Source organism: Globicephala melas, chromosome 18 (genome assembly GCF_963455315.2).
Source record: "Globicephala melas chromosome 18, mGloMel1.2, whole genome shotgun sequence".
In the NCBI taxonomy this organism is placed as follows: domain Eukaryota; kingdom Metazoa; phylum Chordata; class Mammalia; order Artiodactyla; family Delphinidae; genus Globicephala; species Globicephala melas.
Window position 1 is genome coordinate 18732312 of NC_083331.1, and position 17168 is coordinate 18749479.

General features: G+C 35.0%; 1 protein-coding gene across 4 annotated transcripts in view; it reads right to left on the reverse strand.

The window, feature by feature from the left end:
- RB1 (RB transcriptional corepressor 1) overlaps positions 1 to 17168 on the reverse strand; it is a 134990-nt gene that overhangs the window by 72493 nt on the left and 45329 nt on the right. For all 4 annotated transcript variants that reach the window (XM_070044083.1, XM_030882280.2, XM_060288116.2 and 1 more), the window contains exons 7-12: positions 16806 to 16916; positions 14296 to 14438; positions 12045 to 12122; positions 9384 to 9493; positions 8364 to 8441; positions 4484 to 4571 (exon numbers count right to left, since the gene is read on the reverse strand). In XM_070044083.1, coding sequence (XP_069900184.1) covers positions 4484 to 4571; positions 8364 to 8441; positions 9384 to 9493; positions 12045 to 12122; positions 14296 to 14438; positions 16806 to 16916 — 608 coding nt within the window. The remainder of the gene's footprint in view (positions 1 to 4483; positions 4572 to 8363; positions 8442 to 9383; positions 9494 to 12044; positions 12123 to 14295; positions 14439 to 16805; positions 16917 to 17168) is intronic.

Below are 17168 nucleotides of genomic sequence, written 5' to 3' on the forward strand. Positions count from 1 at the left end.
CAAGAAGGTGAAAGATCTGTACAATGAAAACTTAAGACCCTAATGAAAGAAACGTTAAAAGACACACGTAAATGCAAAGCTACTGCATGCTCATGGAGTGGAAGAATTAATATTGTTAAAATGCCCATACTACCCAAAGCAATATACAAATTCAATAAACTTCTTGTCAAAATTCCAAGGTATTTACACAGAAATAGAACAAACAATTCAAAATTGTGCAGAACCACAAAAGACCCCAAATAGCCAAAGCAATCCTGAGAAAGAAGAACAAAGCTGGAGGCATCAAACTATATTATAAAGCTACAGTAATCAAAACAGTTTGTTATTGATATAAAAACAGAGATCAGGGCTTCCCTGGTGGCACAGTGGTTGAGAGTCCGCCTGCTGATGCAGGGGACGCGGGTTCGTGCCCCAGTCCGGGAGGATCCCACGTGCCACGGAGCGGCTGGGCCCGTGAGCCATGGCAGCTGAGCCTGCGCATCCAGAGCCTGTGCTCCACAACGGGAGAGGCCACAACAGTGAGAGGCCCGTGTACCGCAAACAAAAACAAAAACAAAAACAAAAAAACAGAGATCAATGGAACAGAATAGAGAGTCCAAAAATAAACCCATGCATATGATCAATTAATTTACCACAAAAGAGCCAAGAATATACAGTAAGAAAAGGACAGTCTCTTCAATAAATGTGTTGGTAAAACTGGAAAGCCAGTTTCAAAAAAATGAAATTATACCACTGTCTTTCACCACACACGAAAATTAACTCAAAATGGATTAAAGACTTGAACATAAGACCTGAAACCATGAAACTCTTAGAAGAAAACATGGGTGGTAAGCTCCTTGTCATTAGTCTTGGAGATGGTATTTTGGAATTGACTCTGGAAGAAAAGGCAGCAAAAGCAAAATAAACAAGTGGGACTATTTCAAACCAAAATGTTTCTGCACAGTGAAGGAAACTATCAACAAAAAGAAAAGGCCACCTGCTGGATGGGAGAAGATATTTGCAAACGATATATCTGATAAAGGGTTAATATCCAAACATACAAAGAACGCATACAACTCAACACCAAAAAGCAAACTAGCTGATTAAAAAAATGGGCACAAGAAATGAATATACATCTTTCCAAAGAAGACATACAGATGGCTAGCAGTCACATGAGATGCTCAACATCACTAATCATCAGAGAAATGCAAATCAAAACCATTATGAGATATCACCTCACGTCTGTCTAACGGCTATTATCAAAAAGAGAACAAATAACAAGTGTTGGCGAGGTTATGGAGAAAAGGGAACCCTCATGCGCTGTTGGTGGGAATGTAAATTGGTGCAGCCACTGTGGAAAACAGTTTGGAGGCTCATCAAAAAGTTAAAACCAGAACTACCATACAATCCAGCAATTCCACTTTTGGGTATTTATCTGAAGAAAATGAAAACACTTAATCTGAAAAGATATGCACCCCTATGTTCATTGTAGCATTATTTACAATAGCCAAGAATAGAAACAACCTAGGTGCCCATTGATAGATGAATAATAAAGATGTGGTATATATATACAATGGAATATTATTTGGCCATAAAGAAAAAACAAATTTTGCCATTTGTGACAACAAGAATGGACCTAGAGAGTATTATGCTAAGTGAAGTAGATCAGACAAAGAAAGCAAATACTGTATGATTTCACTTATATGTGAAATCTAAAAAAAAAACCAAATGAACAAACACAACAAAATAGAAACAGAGTCATAGAGATAGAGAACAAACAGATGGTTGCCAGAAGCGAGGGATGTGGGGAAAGAGAGAAACAGATGAGGGAGATTAAGGGGTACCAACTTCTAGTTACAAAATAAATGAGTCACAGGTATGAAATGTACAGTGTAGGGAATACAGTCAATAATTATATAATATCTCTGTACAGAGACAAACGGTAACTAGACTTACCGTGGTGATCATTTTGAGATGTACAGAAATATCGAATCACTATACTGTGCACCAGAAACTAACCCAGTGTTGTAGGTCAATTATACTTCAAAAAGAAACAAACTCATAGAAAAAAGATCAAATTTGTAGTTACTAGAGGCGGGGGGTGGGTAGGGGAAGGGGGAACTGAATGAAGGCAGTCAAAAGGTACAAACTTCCATTTATAAGGTAAATAAGTACTAGGGATGTAATGTACAACATGATTAATATAATTAACACTGCTGTATGTTATACATGAAAGTTGTTGGGAGTAAATCCTGAGGGTTCTCTTCACAAGGAAAAAAATTTTTTTTCTATTTCTTTTACTTTGTATCCAAATGAGATAATGGATGTTCACTCAACTTATTGTGATGCTAATTTCATGATGTATGTAGGTCAACCCATTATGCTGTATACCTTAAACTTATACAGAGCTGTACATCAAGCATATCTCAATAAAAGTGGAAGAAAAAAATGTCTATAGCTTCTAAGATTTTACTTACACACAGAAGAAAAGATGGCATTAATTTTTAAAATGAAGACACCTGAACTAATAAAGAAGCAAATTCAAAGAAAAACTTAATGGTCTTCAAGATATGCCCACTCTGAGATAGGCCATTTGTAGTGTACATAAAACTCTGCAGTTAAACTGTTGCGCTTCATTTAATGTTAAGCTTTAAACTGAGCTCTGGAAAATGTCTTTGAGGCAGAATTTTCTACCCAACTGAAGTAGTTTAAAATAAAAAAGACTTCCTACATACTCCAAATGTTGGAGGAAATATTGAAAACAATATTTAAGAAGAGAGAGATTATCATTCTTTTTACTTCTACCATTATCCCTTCTAAAAGTTCTAAGTAACTGGGTAGCTATGTTTGGGAAATATTCTTGTGCTACAGATAACCCACAAATAAAAGCAACTTTATGCAAACTGGACAAACAAAATCAGTTTTGAGCCAACACAATTATGAATATGACGACAGAGAATACTCTGTTAATTCTTGGGGGGGTGGAAATATAAACAAGACAACAAAGAATATGACAAAACCACAGGCAGCTTATGATATTAAATGGAATGTTAACCACACAAAGCACTTACCGGATAAGCCAAATTTTAGTAAGTCTCCTAGCCTCATCCAACTGCCACAGATGAGCATTTCAGTGGCTCCCAAGCCTCACTTGATTTTAAAGGAGTAAAAGAGCAAACAAGGAATATAGACACTAGTTTTCATTCTCTCTCTTCCTCTCTCCCTTTTTTGAGGGGAGGGAGGCTAGCAGGGGTCCTTCAGATATCAAACTCAGGGTCCATCAGGAGTTGCCAACTGCAATGCACACAGGGCCACTCAAGAAATGTAAATAAAAGTGGGCTAAATAAAAAAGACCGTAGAGATATGGCAAATGTTAAATCCTGTCTAATGTCACATTCAAAGAAAATATCTTAAAAGAGCCAGAGAGAAAAGATAAACTATAAAGGAACAACAGATGGACTGACAGAAAACATCTTAGTAGCAATGAGAGCCAGGAAATAGTGAAGTAATATCTTCAAACTACTAAGAGAAAGTAAAGGTCAGCCTAGAATTGAAGATCCAGGTAAACTACCTTACAAAAAATAAGAGTGAAGATATTTTAAAAAAATATTTATGTATGTATATATGTATGTAATTTATTTATTTATTTATTTGGCTGTGCCAGGTCTTAGTTGTGGCATGTGAGATCTTAGTTCCCTGATCAGGGATCGAACCCGGGCCCCCACATTGGGAGAGTAGAGTCTTTATCACTGGACCACCAAGGAAGTCCAAGAGTAAAGATATTTTAAGACAAAAAACAAAACAAAAAGCTTGTAAGTTCATCCCAAACTAACCCCCACTAAAGGAATGATTAGAAGATGTATCTGAAGAAAGAAGAAAATAATTATGAAAGTGAGGTCTAAGTTATAAAAAAGAATGGTGAGCAACACAAAAAGTAAATATGAGAAAATCTAAAAACAACACTGTCTAAATAAAATGATGCTACTAATAATATCTAATTTGGAGAGTTAAAAAAAGCAAGAGGGCTTCCCTGGTGGTGCAGTGGTTAAGAATCCGCCTGCCAAGGCAGGGGACACGGGTTCGAGCCCTGGTCTGGGAAGATCCCACACGCCACGGAGCAACGAAGCCCGTGTGCCACAACTACTGAGCCTGCGCTCTAGAGCCCACGAGCCACGACTACTGAGCCCGCGTGCCACAACTACTGAAGCCCTCACGCCTAGAGCCCGTGCTCTGCAACAAGAGAAGCCACTGCAATGAGAAGCCCACGCACCGCAACAAAGAGTAGCCCCCGCTCGCCACAACTAGAGGAAAGCCCGCGTGCAGCAACAAGGACCCAACACAGCCAAAAAAAAAAATTAAAAAAAACAAAGCAAGAAATGAGATAATAGACAACTACATGTTGGTTGGGAAATGGGTGTTTAAAAAAACACTCAGTATTTTAACTTCTAATTTCAAATTTATTTGCCAAAATATCATAATAAATAATGTTTCATATATGGCTTACATTAAAATAGGAAATCAGATTTTCTGACGGTTGATCACTTGCTGAATTTAAGATCATCATTAATTGCTGGATAGTATTCATGACAGTCCTAGAAAAAAATAGGAAGAAGTGTTAAGCAATGAAGGAATAAAAAGAAAAAATGATAAGTATCTATTTCATAAGTTACACATATCTTCAATCTCATTGTCTCCTGTTTATCTTTAAGAAGTTCTCTGAAATAAGACTTTATAAAAGCCTTAGTGTACTGCTGTTTTTGAGGAATTACATTTGACTTAAATCTTTAAGAAAGCATATGTCGATCATCAGTAAGTTTATAATTAAAGAACTGATATGCTTATTTACTAATAGAACTAAATATCAACAAAACAATTGATGAAAAAGTAATGACATTATTTTAAGGATAAAACATAAACTGGCATCAAAATGGTAATATTTTAAGAAAACATTATTACAAATAAATATTAAAAATTTTCAAATAAAGACAGTAAGATATTTAGTAACTCAAGTAGAGAACCAAGTGACTGTCCTTTACAGAGACCTTCAAGATGAAAAGATACATAATTTTAGAAGTCATCATCACTGAAACATAAAAGTAGGTCAATCTCTTTGAGATCTCTTTAATTATATAATTGTGTGTGTGTGTGTGTGTGCGCACACACGTGTCTGTGTATGGTATATGGTAAATATTAATGTTCCAATTTTGGAGTAGCAGTTCATTGCTACTCTGTAGGCACTGTTTAATGATGCAAAAAACTGTAGAATGTTTATAGCCAAAAGGGTCTTTAAATATTATTTAATAAAACATGTTCAGTGTTCTCAGTCAAGCCTCTCTAAACTGATATCTACACTTCCTCAACTTTTAAATATATTGCTTCTGTGACGTGTACATGTACTAATCTACTTAAGCCACAATGACTAAAGCCATAAGTGACCAACTGCTAAAACCAAAATATCTTTTTTATTTGTTCTGATACTTGATTTTCTTGAGGTATTTGACACTCTTAAACACTTGCTCTCTTCTGAAACTCCCTTCCTCCCTTGGCTTCTTTGGCTTCATTCTCTGGCCTCCCCAATCACACCTCTCATTCTCTTTAATCTAACTTCTATCTCATCCTTAAATGCTAGCATTCTTTAGGGTTCGGCCTTTAGCCAACCGTTATTGCTATTATGCACCCTCATTTCAGGCAACCTCATTCTGTTTGGTTTTTTTTGAATTTTATTTATTTTTTTATACTGCAGGTTCTTATTAGTCACCCATTTTATACACATCAGTGTATGTGTATACATGTCAATCCCAATCTCCCAATTCATCACACCACCCCCCCGACCCTGTTTTTCTGATTTAACTCTCCCTGATGATTCCCAAATCTATAAGATCGTTATATCCTACTACTTACTACATTATCTTCTTCATATCCCATAAATGCCTTAAGAATAATATTCTAAATATGAATTCATCAACTATTTATCAAACCTGTTCTTGCTCTTTCACTCCAACTGCCTACCTCTTGGTTCATATCTTCAGCATCTCTCAACTGGATTACTGCAATAGAGCATTTTGAGATTCTGACTATGTCTATGGCAGCAGGGTCTAGGCATATGTACTTTGAAAAACAAAAAAAAACTCCTCAGGTTATCCTAATTTGCCTAACCACTGTGACAGACTGACAGGTCTCTCTATTTCTCACCACGCCCTCCTCAGTCCATCTTTTCACAAACTACTACCATGTAAACTTTCACAAATCAAGTCTGATTTTATCCTAGCCCTGCTTAACACCCAGGTATAGCAACAGGCCATATCCTGCACAAGTTAAAGCCCAAACTTCTGAGTATGGAATATAAGGCCTTTCATGATCTAATACCCACCCTCCTCTCCTGCCATTTCATCTTCCCATTTAGTCCATCAATACAGAGCTGCTTATAGTTCCCCAGATGCATCATGTTGTTTCATACTTCCATGCCTTTGCACATGCTGTCAGTCTCCTGTGACACAAACTTACATGTTTCAAAATTCAGTTCAAATATCACTTCATAAAGTCCCTTCTGTGCCATCTCATTAACTTGTCCTATGTCTCTTACCATATTTAAACAAAAATGTATTTTTATGTATCTATGTAGTCATTTGAAAAGATTACTGATTGTTTTACTATGTACCAAGTATTCTCCTAGCTCCTAATGATTAAATGGTGAACAAGAAAGTCATGGTCCATGTGGTATGGACTTAAAGACTATTGTGGGTATTGACAAAAACAAGCAAACACACAGATGAATTTATAATTACAAATTGTGATACATACTTTGAAGGAATAGAACAGGATGCTGTGAGAAAGAATAATAAAGGAAAATACTTCAGAGAGAAATAAGTCCTCAAAAAAGTAGTATTTGTGCTGAACCTAAAAGAAGGGTAGTAGTTGGCAATTCATAGAAAAGAAGGAAGAGTTTCCAGAAGAAACAAAAGTGGGGCTTCCCTGGTGGCGCAGTGGTTGAGAGTCCGCCTGCCGATGCAGGGGACACGGGTTCATGCCCCGGTCCGGGAAGATCCCACATGCCACGGAGCAGCTGGGCCCGTGAGCCATGGCCGCTGAGCCTGCGCGTCCAGAGCCTGTGCTCCGCGACGGAAGAGGCCACAACAGTGAGAGGCCCGTGTACCGCAAAAAAAAACCAAACAAAAACAAAACAGAAGAAACAAAAGCAAATATGAAGGTCACTGAGTACAAAAGAAGATTTTGGAGAGTTCAGAAAACTGGCTAGTACATAATGAGCAGGAAAACAAGATGAGGTTGGAGAGGTAACAGAAGCTAGATCATATAAGGTCTTGTAGGCACTGTTAAGGGATTTGCACTGTATTTCAATTGCAGTAGGAAGCAATCACAAACTTAACAGCAATCTAGCTCTCTGATTTCATGTCTTTTGGTCTTGGTGACTGATACTAGGTGTGTCTGAAATGCTGCTTCCTCACTGAGTACTTGTTCTTCATCATTTATTTAAGCATTCTTTTCTCCACACATTACCACACAAAGTTCTCAGTTGTTCTGTTCTCACTGAAGAGCAAGACATATGAGGAAAAATGTGAAAAGCAACAGATGGATGGATGGCACACCACTAAGGTAAAACATTTCTACCATATAATCACAGTCATTTCAACCAAAGCTACATCCAATTAAGCAGCTTTTTCAAAATACTCCAAAGAGTGAATTCCATGGCAGTGCAGTGGTTAGGACCTGGCTTTCACTGCCGGGGCCTGGGCTCCATCCTGGTGGAGGAACTAAGATCCTGCAAGCCACGCGCTGTGGCCAAAAAAAAAGCATGATCTGATTTACATTTCTAGAATATTATTCTGGGGGCTCTCTGGAGAATATATTTGGTGATAGGGAGAGAGGAATAGTCATGAGAGTAGAAACAGCAAGATCAGTTAGTAGGCTACTGCAAAAATTCCAAGAGAAGGAGAGAGATATCTTGGACAAGGGTGGGAAGAGTAGGAATGGGGAACAGTAGATGAACTCAAATACTTAGGAGGCAGACTCAGCAAGACTTGAAAACAGATTAGATGTGGGAAGCAAGTGAGGAAAAGGACACTAAAAAATGGCTCCAATCTTTCTAGGTTATATACAGAGCAAATGGTGATACTTTTTTTTCTCTTTTTTATATACTGAAATGGAACACATTCTCATTCTGGGTTATATACCTTAAGGACAGACAGAACTACGTCTAATAATCATATCCTCAGCAACTAGTAACATGTCTGGCATACAAGGAGCACTCAATATATATTTGCTGCATGTATATACAAATATATAATGAAACAAATGAATAAACCCGAAGCACTATAAAGTACTGAATAAATAATTATAATGAAAATCAAAAGTAAGAAAATTCATACCGAACTGGAGTCTGTGGAAGAATCACATTTACCTCTTCATCAGGGTTACTTTTTCGTGGTGTTCTCTGCATTTCAAAACTAAATAATGATAAACAAAGTCATTCAGACTGAAAACTTACAATTTGTGATTTATGAGTCAAAAAAGCAGTAAAGTACCTTCTGTTGACTCATAACATCATACAAAATGGTTAAGTAAATAATAGAAGTGATAGGAAATAGATGATCCAGAAGCTGCTTAAATAAATAAAATTTTTTTTTATCATAATTTTTAAGTTGGGTTTCTTTCCACTAGGTTTACAACAAACGGTGTACCAATCACTAAGAATATTTTTGAAAGTGAAAGTTAGATGTTTGTTTTCTCTAGAATGTTAGATGTTGATGATATTACTAGCAAGGTTGTTCAGTATCAAAAAATAAAACTCAAGTTTTTCAAACATTACGCCTTCCAAAAACTTACTTTGACTTAAAATCTGAAACATTTTATTTGTGTTTAACTTCCAAATTTTATATATATACATATTTTTTTAGTTAATATTAAAAGATTTCATGCTGAAGACTTAAAATTAACCACACTTACAATCATTCAAAAATTTTTTACGGGCGTATCTCATTTTATTGTACTTTGCTTTACTGTGCTTCACAGATACTGTGTTTTATTACATATTGAAGGTTTGTAAACTCTGCATTGTCATATGATGGTTATCATTTTTTAGAAATAAGGTATTTCTAAATTAAGGTACGCACACTGTTTTTTGGATATAATGCTATTGCACACTTAACAGACTATAGTACATTGTAAACATAACTTTTACATACACTCGGAAACCAAAAAGTTTGCGTGATTTGCTTTATTGCAATGGCCTGGAACGGAAAACACAATATCTCACAGGTGCCTGTAGTTACCGTCAACCATTCCTACTTTAGGATTCTATATGACAATTCAAGAGAATACAATTTTATACTAACTTTTTAAAAAATGAACCAGCATATCAACAAATAATAATATATCATGTATAATACCTGTCTGTAGGATCAGCCTGAAGAGTTTTATCATGATCCAGAAATAATCTTGCATCTATATCTTTGTTTTTAAGGTAAATTTCTTCATATTGTTTAGAGAGACTTTCCACCTCAAAGGCAAAAAATATTGATGATTATCCTTTTCATGTCATTACTTCTCAGTACACAGAAATACAGATTTAATTAAAGAATCTTCATAAAAATATACACTTAATTTTATACTATACAGACTTCACATGGAATATAAATAAGGCATATCTAAAAGTGAAGTAAAGAAAATTGCAGATTTTTTTCAACTCAATTTTAAACCTATTTTATGCACATATCTCACATTTTATCTAGACAAGGATCACCAATGCTACAGAACAGTACTGAAATGGAACTGTAAGATGAAAAGACATTATTATAACCACTTAATTGCCGAGATCCTCCATCCTATACATCACTCACTTTTAATCTTCTACTACACTTATCAATATAAAATAATTTTTCAAACACTGTAACAGACCTTTATTATGTATTCTTCCTATCTTTTCTAAATCCTTTGGTTCACTCTGACTCCCTTCAGTTACGTATCTTGGGCAAGAGTATAAGCTCAATTAATTAGCCCAATTAACATACTTCCACAATTTATTTCCAATCTTAGCACTTTTCCAAATGCTACAAACTATAATTCTTTTATCAGTTCTGATTCATAATTTTCTAATCATAATATAAAAACCAGTGCCCAGTAGAAAACCATTTAGCAGCCTTCTCCTGTGACTTTTGTGTGTGTGTGTGTGTGTGGTACGCGGGCCTCTCACTGTTGGGGCCTCTCCCGTTGCAGAGCACAGGCTCCGGACGCGCAGGCTCAGCGGCCATGGCTCACGGACCCAGCTGCTCCGCAGCATCTGGGATCTTCCCGGACCGGGGCACGAACCCGTGTCCCCTGCATCGGCAGGCGGACTCTCAACCACTGCGCCACCAGGGAAGCCCTCCTGTGACTTTTAAAGCCAGAGTGTTTCCAACCTGAGAGAGTTAAAATTGCATTCTAAAAGGAGTGGTAGGAAAAAATCCAGTTAAATGTAAACTTTTTGTTTGTTTGCATAAGTTTTTTAGGCCGATCAGCCATTCATGTTTGATTAAGGCTTAATCGTCATTCCTGCCCTATGTCAGTTAGGTATTAATTATCAAGCATTTATTGACTGGCAGCTATTAGTGCTATATAATGTAAAGTTTATCTTGAATTTTCTAATAATAACCCTGTAATCCTTTCAGAGGGAAAAAAAATTATGAATGTCCAAGATTCTCTAGAGTTGTAAACAGCATATTTTTTGGTATATAAGTTGGTAATAGAACACAGAAATACAACTTTTGGCCCCTTCTTGTTTCTTTAGTACCATGTCTTACCACTCACTCTACAGAACAGACCATACTATCACATATCACTGTGCCTTTAAATCTATAATTTCCAACCCCTGGAAATGCCACTTCTCAAAAATCTTACTCAGCTCAGAAACCACATCACCTCCAAAGAATTTTCCGCAAAACCTATCTGGCCCACTTTGGATTAGGGAGTCCTCCTCTGAGATATCACAACACCCTGTGTACACATCTATTAGACTTTTGTAGACTCCTGTTAATGTTCTACTTCTATGCCCGTCTCTTCCACTAGCACCTTAATGACAATGACTGTGAGTTAAATCTCTGCATTGATGATATCCAGCACAATGCCTGGCATATATTAAGCACTCACTAAATAACTGCTGAATGAGTAAGTTAGTTAGTAAGTTAGTTAATTCAAGGAGGACTAGCTAAAATCAGCAATCTATCTCTCTGATTTCATGTCTTTTGGTCTTGGTGACTGATAATAGGTGTGTTTGAAACGCTGCTTCCTCACTGAGTACTTGTTCTTCATCATTTATTTAAGCATTCTTTTCTCCACACATTACCACACAAAGTTCTCAGTTGTTCTGTTCTCACTGAAGAGCAAGACATATGAGGAAAAATGTGAAAAGCAACAGATGGATGGATGGCACACCACTAAGGTAAAACATTTCTACCGTATAATCACAGTCATTTCAACCAAAGCTACATCCAATTAAGCAGCTTTTTCAAAATACTCCAAAGAGTGAATTCCATGGCAGTGCAGTGGTTAGGACCTGGCTTTCACTGCCGGGGCCTGGGCTCCATCCTGGTGGAGGAACTAAGATCCTGCAAGCCACGTGCTGTGGCCAAAAAAAAAAAGCCTCAAAAGAGTTGCTCCAAGTACAGTAATGCTAATAATGTTGATGGCACAAATCATGGCTCCTATGCTTAAAGAAGCGCAGCAAAGTAAATTAGAATCAAATTTGATTACAGATATTTACTTCTATTTAAATATTTAATGGCATTTAGAAGTTCAAAAGCCTACATTCTGATTTTTGAAAAATTTTAGTACAAACCAACTTCTAGTGCAAACTTTTAAATGCTGCTTATTTATACATTTGAGCATAAATGGGTTCAAAAGGGGTTTTTTCTTACTATATAAAGTTGATTCACCACAATTCTACTTAGATTCTTTCCTTGAGTAAAAAACATTTAATATACAGTAAAGTGATCTTAAGAAATTTAGGCAACTATTCCTCCCTTGCTAAAGTCCCGAAACACATTAATTTTTTATTACGTTTTCTTTCAGATTACCTCTGGAAGTCCGTTAGAAGCTACAATTCCAAGAGAATTCATAAAAGGTATAAAATTTTTGAAATAAACATTTTTCACCTGAAAAAGATAAAGTTACATGATAATTAAAATTTTTTTAAAAAAATCTGTCACTATTAACAATAGAATGAAAGTGTTAACTGACATTTTGATCAATGAGTTACATTCAACCCAGTGTGATGCTTATTTATAATTAATTCAATTATTCACTTTTTAATTCATGTGAGGCCGATTTCAGGTCCTAAAATGGAGGTGCAGGGGGGAATTGTTAATGAAATGGGATTTATAAGAAGAAAATCCATCGAAACCAACTTCAATATCCCACATTTAACAAATGGTGAAAACATGCGAGGCTCAAAAATACTAAGCGACTTCACCAAAGTTACACAGCTAGGAAGTGGCAGAGCTGGAATTGAAACCCAATCTGTCTAGCATCAAAGCCAAGACTCTTCTAATTTCTCTACACTGCCTCTGATTTCTCCCCAAAGCATATTTTTGGGCCACTTCACACACATACCTAGCTTAGGGAATATCGAGTCAATTATTTCAGCATAAATTTAGGAAAATGACCTGCTTTTATAAGAAGATAATTTCACATACAAATACCCAACAATTCTATTCAAAACCGAGTGAAAATGTTTTGGTCATTATGCAGTTTCACACAAAAAACCCTACATTTAACATGGATAATAAAGACCGTCCTTGGAAAACGTGGAGTTATACCCCTAACTATTTTACACGGGCAAAGTGTTATGAAATTTTAAACAACTTACTTTTCTTCATTTAACTTCCTTTTCCAATTTGCAGTCTACATTTATTAAGGTAGAATAATTTAATATCTTCCTATTAATAAGTTCCTATCTTCTGCTTCACAAAAATGCTTTAAGAATTAAGCTTCTGTAATACATATTAGTATTGTTTTCTAATTAATTCCCACTGAACTGGAATAATTATAAGGTGGGTAGTTCTATTTAACCAATTAGTGTGACTAACCAATAATTATATAACCATAAATATAACTAACCAATAATTATATAACTATAAATGCTACATGTAAATAATCAAATGTCAAATTAATATGAATTACCCCAAAAGCTATTAATCACCTACACTTTACAAATCGTTATTACATTCTAAATTATAGAAGCATTATTTAAAATAAAAAGGAAAAACATGATTTATTCCTGATTTTTGAAATGCAATTTTATAAGTAGTTCTAAAATACAGAGAACTAACAACCAGGAACTAGAAAACTGCATTTATTCCTATTCATTACCTTGAGGGAGTAAGCAACAGACTGGAGTAAAAAAAAATATTTCAACTACATTTGTCAGCTTATTAGCAAAGATAATTTGTTATTCTAGAAAAGTAAATATATTACATGTGTAAAGTTGATACAGCTATATGTCTATATCTATATATTTGTTAAAATTAATAAAAGCCACAGTGCTAAAACCCAGATATCTTGATAAATCATTCCAACACTTCTTAAACTAGATTTTGAGATCATACCCTCAATTCCTTCCCAGAGTTGACAGAGCAATTTCAAAGATGCAACATTTCACATAGCTATCTAGTGGTAGTGAATTTTAGACAATATAACAGTCTATGAGAGAAAGAGCATGGCACAGTGAAAGAAGCACTGGTAGCAGATGGTCCAAAGCATAGACTCTGTTAGTAATCAGCTATCAGTCTCTAGAAGCTTGTTTATTCATTAGTAAAAGGAGGCCAAGTACATTACTTGTAAGATTCCTTCCAATTCTAACATTCCAGATTTTATTGACAAGATAAGCAATTCCTGGGTGTTCATGTATCCTCTACCAGTCATTAACATCTGGTGTGATATTTAGAAAAAGAGTAACTACAGAAGGCTAAACAGAAACTTAATGTTGGTATCACTTAGCACTAAATCAAAACACTAGGGTTTTCTGAGCAGGATACTTGAAAACATTAGGCGTATCAGTAACCACAGAGGAATCAAAGAACAAATACATTTGAAAACTATTGCTTTAATCATGTACATTTCAATGATTCCAGAGTGAGGGAGCTATTCTCTTTAAAATCAAAGTAACTGAATATGAAAATTAAACTTTTTCTAAATATTTTGCTACTGCAAAAGAGTTGGCACTAATTACAAAAAGCAAGCTCATCATAAAAGAATTAAATACTGTTAGGAAGAACTTACATCTAAATCTACTTTAACTATTTTAAAGAAATCATGAAGTTAAATTACCTCATCTATATTACATTCATGTTCTTTACAGAGAACTTCAATAATTCTTGTATCATTTTCTAGTTGTTTTGCTATCCGTGCACTCCTGTTCTGACCTCGCCTTGGTGTTCGAGGTGAACCATTAATAGGTATTACAGCTGTTTCTGTAAAAATGGTAAATTAGATAAGAACAATTGCACATTCCACTGTATAAAATAATGAAGTATTCTAATTATAACTCGGAAGGTCAGAAATAATCTTGGTAACATTCTGCTACTTTTATTATTAGGCTTCATTAAAAAGCTAACAGCTTTATTTATTGAATATCTACTGTAAGTTATATACTGGTCATAGTTGCTACCATCCCTATTCTCTTCTGCCCCCAACTAGCCCAAAAAGAAATTTAAAACCCCACAGACAAATATGAAAAATGCAAGGGAAATAGCCAACTTATAAACTAATATTAAGTGTATCCTACTAGTCTGCAAGGGGAAAAAATGTTTTCTATCTTAAAAGAGTCTAAAAAATAATAAGCATATATTTATGGATTCAATTTGTAGATACAGGATAAAAAATAAATTTTTTAAAGTTTTAGCAAATAAATTACGATGCTCTTAAAAAATTAAGCATACAAATATACTCATGTGACACTAAATTGTAATTTTTAAAAAATACCCTGGATTATTTTGAGCATTTTCAATTCAAACTGAATGTGAATATAGCTATTAAAGAGATTACAGATGACTAAGTATAAAAAGTATTAACTGCCTCTAGGCCCAACAAACAACTTACAAGAAACTGACAGGATAGAGGAACATGTTAAGACTACACCATAGGATGCAATCACTACAAATTAAACCATGGAAAACTCAACAGAACAAGACCACCTGATTATTTAATAAATAAATTACAAGAAAAAAAGAGAAAGATAGATGGAGGAGGAACTTTTTAAGTCTTAAAAGCATACCAACCAATCACAAAGTAGAGATCTTATTTAAATTCTGATTTAGTCAACATGTAAAAATTTTTAAAATTACTTTTATAAAACAATTGAAAATATGGATACTTACTAGATATTTGGTGGAATTAAAGAATCACTATTAATTGATTTTTAGGTGTGAGAATGGTACTGTCATTATGCTTTTTTAAAAGACTTTATCTTTCACAGATACATACTGAAATTTATAGGGATGAAATGGTATGCAAAAGTGTGCTTCAAAATAATATCGCTGGTAGAACTGAGCAGTAGATAGGACTATGGGTTGACCATAAGTTATGCACTGAGGGCAGGTGATAAGTACATGGAAGCTTATTATACGACTTTCTTTTATGCTCACTGAAATTCTTCATAATAAAAAGCTAACTGCAAGTTTATCATAGCCAGTTAATTCAACACCTTATCCTGCTTTCTATTTAAGATGGCACTTACAGAATTAAATGTACATTTGAATTATCCAAAAGAACAAAGGCTGTCAACCTAAAGTTATATATCAACTTATTAAAGTTATAACATTTTTAAAAAGTGAGGAAAAGGCATACAAAGGAAATTTTTAAAGATTCAGAAATTTTAAAAATATATTGTTTTATATTTTTTCCCCTCTGTGTTGCATGTGGTTTCTGCTAAATGACCTGCCTTTTCTGTCAAGCCATGTTCAACATCTTTTCAAAATTCTGCTTCATTTTTCCAGGAAGTTATTGTTCACGAAGATTAATTAGGCTTCAGCTTTTCAGCCACTTCAACACTTTGAGACTTCCATGTTTTGATCTTTCCCCTATTATTTTTAGTATTACTAATACTGTCAACATTTTAGGAGCAAGGAGTCAGCTAAACCTTAGTTAAGTTTACATTTCTCTATAGTGTATTAAGTGATTTTAAACCCTACTCTACACGCCACCAAAGGGAGCAATTCCATTCTAAGAGGAATATACTTGTCTTTGCTTAATGCTATCTAATTATTTCAGCAATAGCTATTATTTAAATACACCTCCCATCTCATCACCCACTGAAGTGGATCAATTACAGTTCATATGCAAAAAAAAAGTCAGTCACATAATCATTATAGCTTCCAATAATAAAAATTTAGTTAATCCATTTCTATAGAATGCGTTACTCTTCCCTGTGCAGTCTCATTCATATCTATGCCTTGCCTCTTGATTTTCTCTTTACTGGGAGTGCAGTCTCCCAACTTACCACAACACTCAAACCCTAACTACTCCTTCAACACTCAGTTCAAATGCCACCACTTTTTTATGGTCTTCCTTGGTCTTTCCCAGCTGGGAAAACTTTCTCATCTCCTCAACTCCCATAGTATTTGCTATATTTTGGCCCAGACTATTTTCAACCACATACTCTAATTACTTGCTTACTTATCTCTCCTTCTATATGTTATACTACTTAAGGGCAGAACCCATGTCTGATTTCTTTTTTATCATTCCCTTGGCTCTAGAACCATGTTTTGGATCTAGTGTAAGTCCATAAAAAAATGTTGAATGATGAAGCAGGAGGGGCATAAATTACTTAAAATACTTACTGTATGGTTCTTTGAGTAATGCGGGAGGTGAGAGTTTGATAAAATAGTCAAGGACACACAGCATTAACTGAAATGAGATCACCAGATCATCTTCCATTTGTAAAACTTGCCCTGAAAACAAAGAAAGTCCACATCTTAAGGTAGAGATTGAGGTCTTTAAGTCAGGGAAAATTGTGGGTATGGCTGTATCCATATACTCATTTATGCAACAATCACTAGAAGCATGTTAAAGATCTTTTTTTTTTGTTTTTTTGCAAAAATTCAGTCAGATTTGCAACATGTAAAAATATATAAAGTTATAAAATTATAAATGGGGACTTCCTGGTGGCACAATGGTTAAGAATCCGCCTGCCAATGCAGGGG